Genomic DNA, 18,510 nt, shown 5'->3' with positions numbered 1-18,510 from the left:
TTTTACTAGTCACTCCGCTCAGAACCGGAGGCTGAACAGCGACATGACGCAGGTTGATGACCTTTTTCTGTTTCTATTCGTAGTCATATTCTTGCCAAGTCGTCGTCATCGATAATTATTTGATACCATACCGATATTGCTTATTTTGATTATTGAGATGCCAACTTATAGCAAGGCCCACTTTTTGTTAGACACTGCTTTTGCAGATCGGAGGACGGGTACGAGCCTATATAAACCTCAAACACCCAGCAAAGCATTCCCACCATCGAAAAATGAACTCATTTGGAAGTGATGATCGCGTTTACAAATTAGAATTGCCAACATTGACATTCACATTGCGATTATTGTTAGGTAGCGTGTCGACACTGCAGGTAAAATGAAGGCTCGTGGTGCAACGTTATGTTGCAGGCGACGGATTTGAGAATTGTGAAGCAAAATTGATCAGATTATATTAGTTAACAAATTTTCCCGACGCTGATATTTATTATCCCGGTTTGTTGGAACTATAAATTGAACTGCGGGTGGCTGCTAGTAACACTATTGAGGTATTGCTATCCTCACAGGTTCTATTACACGATATGCGTGGAAATGAGTTTAACATCCATGTATACGCCTCTACGCCTCCGTATTTGTTACTGGCGATCGTGATTGGACTCTTCGATGCGACGGTTAATTATATTGACAATCCGATAGTGGGCGGACTTCATTGTCATAAGCCAATCTTATGGAACTAATCTCAGCCCGAAGTTTATCTGATAATATAAAAAAATATCTGATAATTCAAAACCTCACACGGAAGCGGAGACAGTTCTTCTTACGGCCTGCACTAGAAATGTGAAAAAATGTTTGGGAAGAATTGAAAACGATTCCCATGTCAAATGATACCATTCGTAGACGTATTTGTGACATGTCCGCAGAGGAAAACGTAATTTCTTATTTGAAGCAGATGAAAGCAGCCTACTTGAGTGCTCCGAAAAAGTAGAAATACTTCGTCAGTGACCTCTGTAGGGTGCTGCTATACGTTTTCTGGTAGTTTACCTGTGCCGCTAAAGTGCCGCGAACTATTTTTCATTTTCAAAGTGTGCCGCTAGGTTGAAAAGATTGAGAACCACTGCGTTAGCGTGTTCGGCTGTTAATCGAAAGGTTGGTGATTCAAGCCCACCCAGGGACGTTTTGTATTTCTATTACACCGATAACATTAGGCTGATTTTTTGATCATCAACTAATTTAAAGCATACTTAATATCTAATCGACTACTGACCGCTATTACTATGATAGTGTTTCTGTGGCGCAATCAGTTAGCGCGTTCGACTGTTAATCGAAAGTTTAGTTCAAGCCCACCCAGGAACGTTTTGTGTTTCTTACACCGATGAATACATTCATTAAATACGATTTATTCCTTGTATATGTGGATAAATGGGCGAATAATGTATCGATTCAGCAATCCGACCCGCCAAGTATACTTAATTTTTCTGTATATCCGGCCCGCCGACTGGAGAAGTTGCCCGCCCCTGGTCCATGCGAACGAATTACTTCCGTTTTCACAACTACTTACTTACCTGAGTAGATTTAAAGTCGGTCAATTCTACTTCTACTGCAAGTAGTTTCAAGTTGCTTTTAAAAGGACTACTTCTACTCGTACTTGAGTAGATTTTTGCGTCGCTACTTCTACTTCAACTTGAGTAGCTTTCTTGACTACTTTGACCACCTCTGTAGTGCTACTTACGTAAACGTAGAAGTAAGACCACATATTTATACTCAATTACGAGGTGTGATTTTCGAGACTACTTCAATTAGCGGAAAAATTAATGCCTTCAAAGTAGCCTACTTAAGTTGATTAGATCTGTTCGATCGAGAAGTCTCATTCTTTTAGAAATGAATCGGAGGTGGCTACATTCGAAGATATGAAAGATAAATCTTCGCAACTCACACAAAATGCCTATTAGCGGCACTATAAAATAGGTGTCACCTATGGATGCGTCATCTCCAGGCGGGATAACGGCCATCGATCCGCATTTCTATCGCCAGCAAGTGAACGCTGCTTTTTACCTTCTGGCGCGATTCCGAGCGTCCGCGCTCCGACAGTATCGCCCATGCACCAAAACGGGCTGATGCGTTGGATCATAGTCAGGTCATCATGATGACGCTGACAAACGAGGCTACCTTCGCTGAACTTCGGAAGGAAGTAGTATTTAAAGTAGCTAGCACACTCGTCGCCCGTTATTACGTGTTAGTTGATCGTGAATACGTTTAATATATTTTGATATTATTATTAGCAAATTGTGCTTGCAGAAAGAAATTTAGTTTGTGAAGTTCTGCAATTCCACAGCCTTAGACGAAGACGTGGACAGTGGACACGCGAAAACGAGAGATACCAATTGGCTAAAGTGAAAGTAATCTGAAATATCATGAGTTAAAACAAGACGACTCTTTATATATTAATGAAGTGATTGTGATGGTGCACATCGCCTTAATAGGCGAAAAGTGCCTCTGCTGTAGGCTATATGTCCATAAAACAAGCCAACGATAACTCTTGCATCCAATTTCTGCGTTTACTAGTAAAATGATGTTTTAGGAATAGGTCAAGTGCCCCATCTCGCTACGTCATCCAACCTGGCTACGCCATTGGTCAAGGAAGATGATATGGTAGCTAAATGATTTCCTAATATTAGTATACTCTCCCCTCTTCATACAGTTTCCCTCAAGACTCAAGTTGACAAAGCATATAGACCCGTATCAGAGTTTTGCTATTCTCTCGCAGGCTACCTAGTATTACGTCTTACGCTAGTTGGCGACCTCGCCTCTAGCTAGACGATGATGAGGTTCATTCGTTGCTCGCGTAACCGTGGGAAAATACATATGCAGTACATGGTATACAATACATCGGGTTATAATTTTCATCTGAACAAGCTACACACACAATGTACAATGCGATAAGACACAATGCAATGTAACGAACAGATAGGAGGATGTCGAACGACACGCATCAGTAGCGATCCTTTACTCAAACATCCACCTCGGCCTAGAGTGCCCGATGTCACAGTTCTGTTTCGATGTTGATCTTTTTTGAAGCCGCGGCCCTTTCTACTAGTTCTTTCCATTCCCTGTGAGTGCTTTCTTTCTTCGGGTCTTTTTTCTGGGCTTTTTGTCGCCGTAAGAACGGCGACAGCGGGGGAAGAGGAGCCCAAATGAACCTCCGACGGGAATCGAACCTACCTGCTTGGTAGGCGCTTGTCGTCACCACTACGCTATCTATCGTTCAAAGAGGAGATAGGAACATCCGAATTCCTATTGCCGCCGTTTGAACAGTCCTAGTGTGAAGAGAAACAAGTCGTCAACTGAATGAGCTATATATTTCATAGGTTTGTAAGTTTGATTTTAAAGGGGTCATTGCCTCACCAGCGACGGACCTCGACGCACGCCACCACATCTGATGCATTACTATAGATTACTGGTGTTACATAGTGTTAAGTGAACAAACCATTAAATTATGATTTTCACACAATGTGAAAACATTATAATGGATGTGTTTTCCAAATCAGTGCAACTTCGGCTGCTCCCTTTCAGGATACCGCAGGTCTGAAAATGCGAAGCTTCATCTAGGAAAGTAGGTATTGTTCGGCCAAAGCGCAAACAGCTTGATTGATCCCTATTGCTTAATTGCAAACGAGCTTTTGAATAGAAGAGATAGAGTTGGCATTCCAGAAGGACGGCCTTTGGTGGCGAGATAGCGCAGTGGTATAATCCGCGGCTGCAATACCAATGGGTGCTGGTTCGAGTACGACCGAGGTCGACTTCCGAATTCCGATACCTAAGTGTTGGAGATTTACCTAGGCTCCTCCTCGCCACCTCATCCGTGTCAGCGGTGTCTTACAAAAGCCTAGAGGTGGGCCGTGCTATAAGTCGGCAGTTACGGAAAATAAGAATAATATCGGCCTGGTGTAAATGACCATAGTAGTCGACAAACACCATGAATACCCCAAAAACAAACATTTCGAACACCAACCTCCCGCGCGTAAACCACTGCATACGACAGCGGTTCTCAAACTTTTTTCACCGCGACCCACACCTGAGTTTTATAGGCATCTCGCGACCCAAGCCTAGCATATCGAAATACATGCATTTTTAATGTTGCATACTACCTTTTACGGGCATGGATAAGATATAAAATCAGATGTTCAAAACGCAGATCTCTGAAACAAGTGCGACGCAGGTGTTTTCGAATTGGGATGCATTGATTTCCTCGGTGCCTTGCATTTGTGCTGCAGAGCTCCGATTACAAGCACCATCTGGACACTGGACACATCAACATCGCCGCCGATGTTTCGATCATTTTTGCACCGCACTTGGTTCAAACGTGTGTTGGCCAAAACTTCATGTCTTCATGTGTCCTGGTGCGGAAATGGTCAGCCCAGAAGAGCCTGTGTTGAATAGTCTCGCACCTGCAGCAAATTGGCACCCCTATAGACTAAAGGATCCAAAAGGTCTTTAACGGTGTTAAACGATACCAGGAATATACCGTTCTTTACCAATTGCGAATACGGTTAGAATTATTTCTGTAAGTTATGCGCATTAAAAAACATGGGGTGCCGCAGTCATGGCCCCTTCCTCCCTCTTCCATATCCGAGTATTAACCGTACAAGATCCCTTTGCGGCGGACCTTTCTACCGCTACCAGAAAAGCATGTTTTAGTGCAGGGGCGGGCAACTTCTCCAGTCGGCGGGCCGGATATAGGAAAATTCAGTACTCGGCGGGCCGGATTGCTGAATCGATATATTATTCGCCCATTTATCAATATATACAAAGAATAAATCGTTTTTAATGAATGCATTTCAACGACAGCAATGTCATTTAAAAGCCATTTCTCGCCGATAATGACGAAAACAATGTTGATTTGAGAACATCATTGTCATACAGCCGCCGCAAAGTCTGCTTCTCTCTGATCAATAGGAAGATTTTTTTATCCAAAAACGGAAGATTTTGACCTAAAGAGCAAAATTTTGACATTTTTTTTAGCTTAAAAATCTTAATTTTGACCTAACGTATGCAAATTAGATGTTTTCCCAAATAATGTTACAATTGTACTACTTATCTTCATTTCTGGTTGGAACTATCTGTCCTTACGAAGTAGTTTGGCCTGAAAAAAACTTCTTTGCCTCAAAAACTGACAAATTTTTACATGAAAAAACTTTATTTTAACGAAATCAGGCCCTATGAATAATAATAGTAGTTACATTACGCATTATGGTAGAACTAGTCAACGAAAGACACCTTCCTACCAGGGCTTTGGAGCCGGAGCCGGAGCCCCGGAGCCGTGCATTTTCACCGGAGCTTGAGCTCTACATAAAATTCAGCCGGAGCCGGAGCCGGAGCTGGAGCCCGTTATTTGAGGAGTAGCTCCGGCTCCGACGTATTTCATAAGATTATATTATATATGCAACAACCACATCTGCTGATTTATCATAATTGAACAGCAGGCCTGAATTTTAATGCTGTGCACAGCAATGGCATAGAGTAAAGTGCGTTCCAGTGCAACTATGATGTTATCGACCATTGACGAGTATTCATAATGACGTCACAAGCCGGCACGGCGGCACCTATGTCTTCGTTGCTACAGCGGATGTTACTGACGGTTGACAGACTCTAGATTACTATAGATAACTAACCTATGAATAGATTAGTAATCTATATAGACAAGAAATGGCCAACCTTTTCGGCTAAAGGGGCACATGCAATTGACGAACGAGTGCGCGGTCCACTAGCCGCGCCAAGCGGATAAAATTTTCGAAGTTTATAAATAAACTAGGTCAATAATATTATTACTTGAGTATATTGCGGGTCTACTGTATACCGCCCGCCAGGCTCAGTTTGCAAGGACACGACCATTCGGCGTCTGGCCATATCGATATCGAAGGTCTCCGATAATATGCGACAATGATTTTGTGCCTACATTTCACCGTCGACGATCTTTATTCGAGCGCAAATGCGAAAAGACTTTCTCTCGTAATTGCGAATACAGTTAGATTCAATCGGGTAAATTAGGCGTTTTTTTCTCATTTTCGGTAGGGGGTAGGCTACCAGGCAAGAAATCGTGTGACAATTAAACACGCGACGCGTGAAGAAAAATTTCACTACTATTTTAGTTTATTGTAATGTACGACGATTCACTGAAAATGTGACTGTACCATGGATCTGCCAATGCGTCGGAACTGATATTTTAGTCATCAACATCCCAAGTGTCGCAGCCTGACTTGTAATTATTGGTTGGCATTGCAAGTTCACAATCTGAGCAATTCAATTTCGGTAATATAATAGAAAATTACCTCGTATGGGCCACGCAAAACCCTCTCGCGGGCCACATTTGGCCCGCGGGTTGGCCACCCCTGATATAGACAGGTCCATTCGATAATTTCAGAGCCGGAGCCGGAGCAGTGGTAATAATGCGGCTCCGGAGCTGGAGCCGGAGCTAATGTATGATAGAAGAAAGCTCCGGAGCTGGAGCAGTTCAAAATTACGGCTGCTCCAAAGCCCTGCTTCCTACATTCTCGGGTAGAAAGTGTCTGTCCTTACTAAGTAGCTTGTCAAGAGTAGCTTGGCTGACAACACTGGAAGTTGTGCGTACACTGCTGGTGACAAACCGTGTTACTTCATTCTGGCAACGGTGTCGACATCACAATTTTTCATCATGCGCTTCTTGATATAAGAACCATGCAATGCCCACGCAGTCTTGCTTCAGTTGGGATATTGCCGTACGTTGAGCATAACACCATGCCAACCTATTAGTTTCATTTGAATGTTTATGATTCACAATGAGCAGACAATAGGCCGTCGACAACGGTAGGTCTATAACGTACTACACAAGTGTAAAATGTCAAATGATAAGTTCACCGACAGTGCAAAATCTACAATACAAACGAAATGCAGGTTGCAAAAAAGAAGAGTTCGTATTGTCTCATGGTCTCAACTTTTGTTTACCACCTACTACCATCAAAAGTGAAGAGGTATTCGCAGAATTTGAAGTGTTATTGGCTCAACTATATCATCGCAAGGCGAGCTCCGTTGATAATTTGCCTGCCCTCAAAGCAAGATTGAGTGATTTGGCACATGCCTATTGTGGATATCCTATTGATTCGGAAAATTTTTTAATGACGAAGGAATGTTTTCGTGCAATAAGAGCATTGCGACAGAAGCCAGACATTCACATTAGCAAGCCGGATAAGGGCTCTGGGGTTGTAATCCTAAACAAACGGGATTACATACTCAAAATGGAAGCAATCTTGGGTGACCAATCAAAATTCAAGACACTTGCTCCCGCTGCTGAATTCGATAACATCGCCAAGATTGAAAGACGGATACAGCGCCGACTATTCAGCCTCAAGAAAAACGGCTCCATATCACCTGAGGTCTATGCCTCCATCAGACCGGTCGGGACACAGAGGCCACGTATGTACGGACTGCCAAAAACTCATAAAACCAATGTGCCCGTTCGACCAATTCTTTCTATGATTGGATCGGCGCAGCACAAGCTCGCGAAGTGGCTTATCGATGTTTTGGAACCAGTGCGTTCCATGTATGATTCGCATTGCGTCGCTGATTTGTTTACATTCGCGCACGAGATGAAAACCACCGACCTTCCAAACCCGAATATGTTTCTCGGTTCTTATGATATCGTAAGCCTCTTCACGAACGTGCCGCTGAAGGAGACCATTGATATCTGTGCGGACGCGCTATATGGTGGTGGTGATTTAGCACCACCTTCCTTCTCGCGTAAAGTGTTCGTTGAACTTCTTAATACGGCTACTTGCTCTGTTGAGTTTAGTTTTAACGATACCATCTACATGCAAACCGACGGTGTAGCTATGGGTAGCCCTCTTGGCCCGATTTTAGCCAATATATTTGTGGGATTCCATGAAAACAGACTTTTCGCCGCAGATGAAACCAAGCCTCCATTCATGTACCGTCGCTATGTCGACGACACCTTCGTTATCTGTCAAAATGAGACGGAGTTCGATGATTTCTTCGTTAACTTGAATTCTCTACACTCGTCTTTAAAATTCACATTTGAAAAAGAGCGTGCTAACTCGTTACCATTCTTAGACGTTCTGGTGGAAAAACGGGGTGTTAGCTTTGTCACTTCGGTTTACCGGAAGCCAACGTTTACAGGGCATTACATACGCTGGAATTCTTTTAGCCCGAATCGCCGTAAACTAAATTTGATTGGCACATTGGTGCACAGAGCCTTGATGATTTGTTCGGATGTAAAATTAAACGCGGAGCTAGAATATATCCGCAAAATTCTAATCGATAACGGCTACCCCGAACACATCATCAAAAGTTCTGTGGACAGAAAACTCAGTAATTTCAATCCCAACAAATCACAAAACACGAACACACGGTCTGAGGAAAATGTATATATACATTTGCCGTGGCTGGGCCCCATCTCTTCCCGGTTTGAAAAACAATTGATTTCTGCTGTAAATCGCTGTTACGATAACGTAAAAACGAATGTTGTGTTTACCACCAAACAATTGCTTCCTGCAACGCGCAAAGATGTTCTTCCTGCTTTTCAACAAAGCAATATAGTCTATGATTTCAAGTGCCACTGTGATTGTCGGTACGTGGGAAGAACAACTCAGCGCTTGCAGGAACGCATCAAACAACATGTCCCTAGCGTTATTAGATCACGCATATTGGACTCTCGCGAAGACGCAGCCGTAACTGATCTCCGAATACTAGAACGTAATCAGGCCATGGCTATGAACTCTGCCATCGGCAAGCATTTGGCTGAGAATGCAACTTGCGCTAAAAACTATCGCGATGAAAGATTTTCGATATTAGGTAGAGGCCGCACTAATTTCCATCTGTCTGCACTGGAATCGACTTATATTAAAATCCACCGACCGCGCTTGTGCCAGCAGAAGGAATTTGTAGTGAATCTAAAAATTGTCCACTAGCTGCGCTCGCGGTTTGCCTGTTTTTCATGTTGTTTGTTTCTATGACGTCATAATTGGTTGTATGCAATGTAGCTAGATGCATGTTTTTGAAATTCTCCATTTGCTGACGATTGCCCTTGAGAAGTGTCAGCTCGAAAAGCTTCGGGTTTTAATATGAATATATTATTAAAATGTATATTAAAGTTCTGTACCCCAAAGAGTCTCTTCAAATAGTTTTAACTTTGTAAACAATTTTGACATTTTTCGACCTTGCACTTTTGACCTAATTTTTACTTTTTTTGACATGTCAAAAATCGCCCTACTGATCAATTAACACACGGTGCAATCCATAAGTAAGATTTCCTGTCGTCCGATAAGACCGGTACCCCAAATTTACCGATATATCAATTGATTGGGGTTGAGTACAATGGTAAATGCCGATAATGCAAGCTTTCTCGCTACGACGAACTTACGCGTAAGCTCTACTCTCGCACGCTGCGCACACGCGTATGTATAACATACAGTCACTAAAATTTGACGTTTAAGCAAGTAGTGGGGAATCTCGGTAGACTGGGGACATGTAAGACGGGAAACTGTCCGCGGGCCGTATGTCGCCCGCCCCTGATTTAGGGAGTTTGTGTATATTTTTTGTGTAGTCGCTCGAAGCGCGAAAAAACAATCACATTCAGGATGATTAAATTTTGTCTATGATATTGGTAATTTCATATATTGGCATTCATTTTTCATCCTCTCTTAGCGCACATGATAAGATTTACCGGTCGAGCTTAATGAGGTGGTGACCTTGGATAGGAAGCACAGGACTATTCCGCGCCGGCCATCTACGAATCTAGGCTCCTGTACACTGGCCAATTGATCATATATATATTGATGGTTTGGTCAACATGCGGCGGACAATTTTGGCCAAGATTTAATACGGTAAAACACTTCGCGAAGTCGCATGTTGACCGAAACTTTGTAAGTCATGGTACGCCGTGGAGCGGCAATGGCCGGCGACGAAATGTATATTTTGTTTTATAAAAGATGGGTATATTTTTTTTCTTGGATAGGGGCAGGCAGCCGATTTCATTAAATCGCTGGGAGCACGACGAAAATTTGGAAGTTGCATAAATTTCCCACAAAATACTCTATAATAATTTTGGGCCCCTTTGGAGCTCGTCCCCACCCAAGTGGGGGGGATGCGGTAGTTACGGTCCTGTATGTACAATATACATGTAATATAGGCCTACTAATATGTGTATAGGCATGTGAAGACAGTCTAAAAAACCACACACCAATTCACATGCCATACTGAACTGAACTCGTCGAAATGTATTACAAATAGTGCGCATAACACATATTGTCTCGTGACCACAGCTTTCCAAGGTGAAATAACAAAACTGCTAACCCGAACTCGGTTACAGTAAACAACATCAGCAAACAAATCATGTCCGTGTGTACCGACACATCAGTCTCGGGTTGCTCCCGGCCGTCGATTCGCGATCATGCTCATCGGCATCCAATTCTCTTTCGCATCGTCCGATAACCGGCGCAGCCTCACTCCCAGAGCGTCGAAAAATCCTTGCCGATTTTCGATATCCACGACCTGCAGGTCCATCCAGCAAACCACGAACCATTCAACGGCCAGAACCACGAGACTGCCGGCGGCTGCTGCCCCGATCATGATGAAAACTCCGGAAAGACTCGAAAATGTCAAGCGGTCTTGTTCGTTGCTTGATTCCTCCGTGCGGTAGTTTTCTGAAAGAATTATGGAGTTCTTTATCTTCGTTATATGCAATAAGCCGAATTGGTAATATGCCGAGTTCGACAATAGGAATATGGCATTCGTTCTCAGTTTAGTGATGCTCTGTACGTAGCACCAGATTATTAAAATTACTCATTATTGTAGTTTATTATACAATTGAATAGTATATTCAAGTTGAAATGAACCTGAATATTTTCGGCTGACACTCGTCAAGGGTAATCGTCGGCAACTAGTAGAGAATTGGAAAGAACATTATATATTGTGGATCCCCTGGCTCTCTCTCATATCTGTATATCACGTGATTTATGTCTTTCTTCTCGTACCACGTGACTTACCATTTATCAGCCCGTGCATTTCAATTATAAGCGAGACTCATATGCGACATCCTACTGTATATTCCATGCATATTCGACCAGTATATCTATCTGAGGCAATACAGTCGTTGCATCCACGTAGAAGTTGTCATATCAAGGACTAACGCAGGGACGTGCGTCTACTACCAAGAGCTAAGTATATCTACCCAGCCACACATTACGTGGGACTCAGGTTACAACCCTAGCAGGTTATCAGACGACACACCTCTCACAATATCAACAATCGTATCACAAAATATGACGTCATCAGCATGAAATTTCGAATGAGAGAGCGTTCAATGTACTATTTTTAAGTGGTGCACGAACTCCTTTTGTTGACAGAAGTTTTAGTTGGTGTATTTTGATAAAAGTCGACTCCAAGGCACACAAATGGAAGTGTGAACGGCCCTCCCGACGACGCGAAATCTGTCGTCTCGATAATTATTCGCACAAATCAGATTACCTAACAGATGTTTGCCGATGGCAGAATTAATGGCCTTTGATCACTCAGCATCAAGCTTGAGCAGATGAGTTAAGGATGAGCTTTCACGTAAAGCTTTTCACGTACACGCAAAGACGAGCTCCCTGCACTTCAACAAAGTAATGTAGTTTACGAATATAAGTGCCACTGTGATTGTGGCTACGGGGGAAAAACGTCAAAGCGTTTGCAGGAACGCATAAACCAGCATGTCCCCAGATTTATCAGAACACGTGCATAACGCTCGGTGAAAAGCTCACCCTTAACTCATCCGCTCAAGCTTGATGCTGAGAGATCAAAGGCCATTAATTCTGCCATCGGCAAACATCTGTTAGGTAATCTGATTTGTGCGAATAATTATCGAGACGACAGATTTCGCGTCGTCGGGAGGGCCGTTCACAATTCCATTTGTGTGCCTTGGCGTCGACTTTTATCAAAATACACCAACCAAAATTATGTCAACAAAAGGAGTTAGTGTACCACCTAAAAATAGTACATTGAACGCTCTCTCATTCGAAAGCTCATGCTGGTGACGTTATATTTTGTGATACGATTGTTGATATATAATGTTCTTTCCAATTCTCTACTAGTTGCTGACGATTACCCCTGACGAGTGTCAGCCGAAAATATTCGGGTTCATTTCAATATGAATATACTATTCAATTGTACCTACTGTACCTACAACTGTACCTACAAGAAGCTCTTCAAATATTGTAGTTTAGTGTTCAGAGTGCTTCGATGTATGTTACACCAGACCGATATTCTTATAATTAGGCTGAACTGCGGATTTATAGAGCTGTCTATTTTCGTTCTAAAAGCCAGGCGGTGTCGAACGTTTTGACCCATACCCCTTATTAAGCTCGACATACGGCATTTTTATCAACTCCCTAAAACAGTGGTTCTCATCCTTTTTGACCTCGTGGCATCCTCTCAAAGGAAACAAAATTTCGCGGTTATTATGTTATGATACTTCGAGTACCCTGAGTGGAAAACTGCGTCTTTACGAAAATCCCAGTCAATGAAGAATACGAGGAAAGCGAATGAAAAAGAGTAAGAAAGAGCGTCGAAAATGCAGCCGAAGAGATCACGATCGAACATTGTTACATCGTGGATGTTCGATTAAGAGACCATAATTGGCCGTTTCAGCATACTGCTATTTCTTCATTACTTTGATCCTTGTGCATCGTGTTGTACATTGCTTAAATTCAGCAGATGAAATAGGACCAACGATCAAACCGCCAAATGCTAATCATAATTTGGATGTCCTTTAATATTGTGATATGTCGACGTCGATTCTCCTTACCTCGTGTATAGTCGCGGCAACCATGAGCAGTCAAATGGGCACCCCGGTCGAGTATTCCTGTATAATAGTTGCCAGAAAAGGAAACACACATTCCCAACACATTTGATGGTTCAGTTTAAGCCACGTCGCCGTGTCTCTGTGGCGCAATCGGTTAGCGCGTTCGGCTGTTAACCGTAAGGTTGGTGGTTCAAGCCCACCCTTCTTTCGTCACTAACAGTAATATATTTAACGAATTTTTTTGTAAGGTGAACCCAATCACGTATGCACGTATAATCGACCATACTGAGCGTTATCAATATAGACGTGTCTCTGTTGCGCAATCGGATGGCGCGGTGACACTTAATCGCAGGCTCGGTCCACGTACAATGTACATTCGATTGGTTTTAGTTCGTAAACCTTAAAATATGCGTGACCATGTTATTATTACAAATTCACTTGCAGTAAAAATAGTTTGAAACATCGGTTTCGCGTAGCCCGCACTGTACTGCCTGGTATACCATCGGTGTACTTGAACGGCCAATTTGAATTCAGACTTAAGCCGATGTATTCCGTATCCGCTCAATACCGAGAATGCTATTACCGAGAATGCTATTACCGAGAAGGACAATACCTAGAATGGACATTACCGAAAATGAACAATACCGAGAATGGACATTACCGAGAACGGACAATACCGAGAATGGCTATTACCGAGAATGTATATTACCGAGAAGCCTATCACCGAGAATCACCATTGCCGAGATTGGACAATACCGAGAATGCTATTACCGGGTATGGCTATTACCGAGAATGGCTATTACCGAGAATAGCTATTACCGAGAATGGCTATTACCGAGAATGGCTATTATCGAGAGTACTATTACCGAGAATGTCTATTACCGAGAATACTATTACCGAGAATGACCATTACCAAAAGAAATGCATGGGACTCTATTGTCTCCGCGCTAAGACTCAGGCATATTATATATGGCAAACGAACATGTCATACTGTTGAAGGAAGGATGTCATACAAAAGAAAGTAGACTTAATTCAAATTTTCTCGGGCCAAGGACCGCCTACAAGAAAGAAGAAATACGTTACACCGAGCGAAAATTTGAAGCGACTCTGTGGAACGGTAGTAGCATTTTCGGTAATGTCCATTCTCGGTAATGTCATTCTCTGTAATGTCCATTCTCGGTAATGTCAGTTCTCGGTAATGTCCATTCTCGGTAATGTCTGTTCTAGGTAATGTCCATTCTCGGTAATGTCCGTTCTCGGTAATAGCATTCTTGGTAATAATGATATTACCGAGATGGACATTACCGAGAATGGACATTACCGAGAACGGACATTACCGAGAATGGACATTACCGAGAACGGACATTACCGAGAATGGATATTACCGAGAATGGATATTACCGAGAGTGGCCAATGCCAAGAATCTAGCTTATTGTAACGGACGTTGTCGAGAAATTTATACCTGAGAATCGATACCGAATGTGACAACGCCGTGATGCACACACACGACCTGTTCATATGCATAACATGCTTGCATTGCATATATTGCATTCTAGGTAATGTCCATTCTCGGTATTGTCCATTCTCGGTATTGTCTTTCTCGGTAATAGCATTCTCGGTATTGACCGGACAGCGCATGCAACACCTCAGATTGACAGATCCTATCGGAATAGGTAAGTAACTCACCGCAAGTGCTTCCGAAATATCTATCAGTCAACTCTTGAATCACTCCAGATTGTCTCAATTCCAGTAATTGTCGATTGAAGATTTCTGGAATTCGCATCGAACACTATACATTTGCTTATGTGTCAGCGGAAGTTACAGCTATAATATACAACCATACGTAGGTGCTAGAGATGGTGTTAAATGAAAAAACGTAGACACCTCAGAAATTGTGACGTCACCGTCATGTCCTATAATCTTACATGTCTTACCATCATTTATTTCAGGTTATACATCCCTGCGTCGACCTATACTCGACGAGTACCTGAGCGATTCAATGCCGAATCGAATAGGATATTTGCTTTCGAGTCGAGTCCAGCATAGTTCATCACGGTGTTATAAGAGAACGGATGATGCGGAAATTTCAAATATGTTCCGTCTAGGGCGGGGGTTCTCAAAGGGTGGGCCATGACCCACTGGTGGGACACAGGAGCATTTGAGGTGAGTCACAAAGCTACTTATCAAATTTTAGAATTAATGTAAGTTTAGTTATATTTGTTATATTAATCTCTAAAAATATATTCATATTATCCAGTTATACGTAGGCTACGTACAGCTTTTCATCCGACTCTGATGAGACGTGGTGGCACGTATGGAGTCAGCATGTTCAAGTCGAAAACGGCGGCTTTTTCCACTGGCTATGAAAACCTACGGCTATCAACAACTAAAATAATTCCGAGTATATAAGAACTGGAAGGTAATGCTGAAGTAACCAAGTATTCCGGCAGGGTCATATGTTCTAGGCTGTTAAAAGGGGTGTGCAATAAACTCGGAATGAAGTGTAATTGAGGTATAGATTTACTGTACTTGGGCAAGTGATTATATTGTAAGATAAAAATAGCCATAATTACAAATTATTAGCAACTTCTGATGAAAGTATCTGCACCACCGCAACGAATCGTAATGGATTGAGGATTTAGCGAAGCGCATTAATCTTTCGAGTCGGTTTCAAATGTCCGCCCTGGAAATCATTGTACATAATGTAAGAGTCACGTGAATTGATTGTATCATTGGATTGAATATTCTGACATCACAACTTTAGTTGTTTTGGTACAAGACATACAATGTGCATTGTACAGCATGCATATTAAATAAATCGTTCTCCACTTCTCTGTAGTACCCCATTCACCAATGAATTGTTTGAAGCTGACCCAGAATGATTATATTATTCCCCACAATAGTGGAACTAAAATCCCAATCACACAGCGGATGCGTGGATTTGATCATTGTGTTTCTCGACGCGAATGGAACAGCGGCCGATCATAATATGCACAGAGTTTTAGCCTATGATCTACCAGGGCCGTAACTGCTGCACCGAAAGCCCCAATTGCGGGAGCTCGAAGGGGCCCAAGATTACTTCGTTGGTCGTTTGTTGGAGGATGATTATTAGACATGAAAATTTTCGTCGCGCTTCGCGCGTTTTCCTGAGCCGAAAGGTCTACAGTTAAATATCATCAGTAAATTAAGAGAAAAATGCGCATATTTTAGATAAATAGGCATACCAGCGCCGTCGATTACCACGCATTGAACAGAATTATGACTCCAAGACAAGAGGTGGCCACAGCACATTCTAAAATCGGAAAATGGGCCACGGCCAAGAACGGGCTGAGAACCCCTGGTCTTGGCCAACACAAAAAAATAATGCCAGTACTGCACCAAATGAAGATAAACTGCTGTCTATATTGGATCATACCTATTTCATTGCACTTTGTGACAATGCTGACAAAGTTGTGACAAAGTTGATCACTTTACAGAAGAGTCATTTCCACCAAGGTGCGTAGCTTTGTCGTACATGTTTTGGATGCTGTGATACTACCGATTAAAGTTTCAAGGCTTGCACATTGAAAAATAAACACCGTAACTATCGTCGGTAATATATATCTTAGCGGAAAGGGGCGTATCATTTTGTACTCGAAAAAATAGTATCTATTACTCGACCCGAATCATTACGATTAGTACTCGATTGGGATTGGAGTATACCGGAATCATGGTATCCAGCTCTACCCGTATCCCAGATACCTGTAAACAGTGAGCCTCGGTGAAGTGCGAATCCGTAAGTAGGTCTGCCAAATCCGACGGGAATGGTGCTTGTCTTACAGTCGTCCTGCATTGACGCGTGGTCCAGATAGGCTCCGTCCCAAACCAGCGCCAGCTCTCCTTTCATGGTCAATTCCCAAGCGGAAGAAAAGGAAGACTGAAGCGACGCGTCTGCAATTGGGTATGACGTCACAACACAGCGAGCGAGGATAGGGAACGGGGCAGTTGGTCTAGTCACTCGATAGAACCGGTGCCGATATTTTGTACAATGAAGCTAATGAAACAAGGGAGCTAATGAAAAATGAAGCTAATGAAACAAGCCAATGAAAAAATGAAGCTAATGAAACAAGCTGATGAAAAGCTAATGAAGAAGCTCTTGAAATACTTACTAATTTGAAGCATACCGGCTCATATGTAATCAACTACTGGTCGTTATCGTTATGGTAGTGTCTCTGTGGCGCAATTGGTTAGCGCGTTCGACTGTTAATCGGAAGGTTGGTGGTTCAAACCCACTCAGGGACGTTTCGTGTTAAAGATCCTTACGTTTTTGGCATGAAATAAGACACAATACGTCTGCGTTTGCTTAAAAGTATAGAGAATTGGAAAGAACATTGTTACTAGTTGCTGACGATTACCCATGACGAGTGTCAGCCGCAAATATTCGGGTTCATTTCAATATGGATATACTATTAAATTGTATATTGAAGTTCTGTACCTTCAAGAAGCTCTTGAAATACAAATCGTATAAAGTGCGTAGGTTTTGCCTAAAAATGTGTTTAAGTAGCCTACAAACATACCCCTTCAGCAAGTGGCGCAACTATAGGCAAAACCTACTTCAGTACTCCAAAAAAGTGGAGTATATTTCCGGACCATCACTGTAGGCCCATGGGCCGTCGCATTGGAAAGTGGGCTTACCGGGTTTTCGCAGAATTTCTTTGTATAGCTTGCCCGCCATATCCAGATTGGAGGTCATCAGCAAATCTTCCACGGAACTGGACGATATCGTACCGGGCGAGATCAAACGCTGGTCGAGGAGCGCTTCCAAAGAGTCGAGATGATTGGACGTGCTGGAAGATATGCGTTGTAGCCCCTCGCATATGATGTGTGATTCAACATACAATAGCATTACGTCTACAGATACATTGTATTCAAGCGATACATGCTCCATTTTAGCCGTCAATGTAAAAGTTCTACAACGTGGTCCGCCACTTCCTCGGAAATATAGTGCATTATCGGGGAATCGCTGTAATCAATATCGTCGAGGTTGCATGACTAATAGCAAGACTAATGGAACACTGCTAATTCGGTCGAGGTCGCATACTTTTAGCTGTTGGTGGTGGCTACTTTATAAATTACAAGATGCTTCTTGCCGTCTAACGCAAAATGACTAATGACGATACAACTGGGCAAAATGGCCACGTGCAAGTGATAGGCAGAATCCACTTGAGTATTACTCCAAAAAAGTAGAAGTACTTCGTTAGTGACCACCTGTCATCGTGATGGCGTTGTATAGTCGTTGTATTGATAACTAATTTGGCCGATTGGCTATTTCTCATTCAATGTGTACATGGTGCGTGACTCAGACCGGGCGACGGAATGGAAGGGGGATTATTATATGCCGTATGTGGCGGTAGACTATCCAAAGGTTCACGATCCCAGATTTTCAAGCAAACATGCGCAATAATGATGGTACAGTTATGCAGTGAAATAGTAGGGTTACCATATTTTCGAATTGGGAAAGGACGATACATTTACCAAATCACAAAAGTTACTTCATCAAGACCTAAAACAGCCGAATTCGTTGTTTTCGCTGTAAATTTGGTGAGTTGACTAAAAAAAGGTCATCACTTTCGTTCGACTTCCGATTTACATTAGTGGTGTTGACTAGAAAAAGGTCGTCTCTTTCCACACATTTCCCGCTCTTT

The 18,510-nt window shown here is 42.6% G+C and overlaps 2 protein-coding genes and 1 non-coding gene across 5 annotated transcripts in view; 2 read left to right on the top strand and 1 right to left on the bottom strand.

The window, feature by feature from the left end:
- The window catches only part of LOC145446571 (uncharacterized), a 141,235-nt gene that overhangs the window by 115,554 nt on the left and 7,171 nt on the right, over window positions 1-18,510 (top strand). The window lies entirely within an intron of this gene.
- Window positions 10,243-18,510, bottom strand: part of LOC145446523 (glutamate receptor 2-like) — an 85,238-nt gene continuing 76,970 nt past the window's right edge. For all 3 annotated transcript variants that reach the window (XM_080324852.1, XM_080324853.1, XM_080324854.1), the window contains 4 exons: window positions 17,501-17,652; window positions 16,568-16,756; window positions 14,513-14,596; window positions 10,243-10,688 (listed from right to left, as the gene is read on the bottom strand). In XM_080324852.1, the coding sequence (XP_080180978.1) occupies window positions 10,399-10,688; window positions 14,513-14,596; window positions 16,568-16,756; window positions 17,501-17,652 (715 nt within the window). In that variant the 3' untranslated portion in view covers window positions 10,243-10,398. The remainder of the gene's footprint in view (window positions 10,689-14,512; window positions 14,597-16,567; window positions 16,757-17,500; window positions 17,653-18,510) is intronic.
- Trnan-guu (transfer RNA asparagine (anticodon GUU)) lies at window positions 17,034-17,107 on the top strand. The gene has a single exon. It is a non-coding gene; the product is annotated as a tRNA-Asn (tRNA).

This window comes from Botryllus schlosseri, chromosome 9 (genome assembly GCF_051294905.1).
Source record: "Botryllus schlosseri isolate E-star chromosome 9, Bs_hap1, whole genome shotgun sequence".
In the NCBI taxonomy this organism is placed as follows: Eukaryota; Metazoa; Chordata; class Ascidiacea; order Stolidobranchia; family Styelidae; genus Botryllus; species Botryllus schlosseri.
This window is presented reverse-complemented; position numbering and strand designations above follow the sequence as displayed.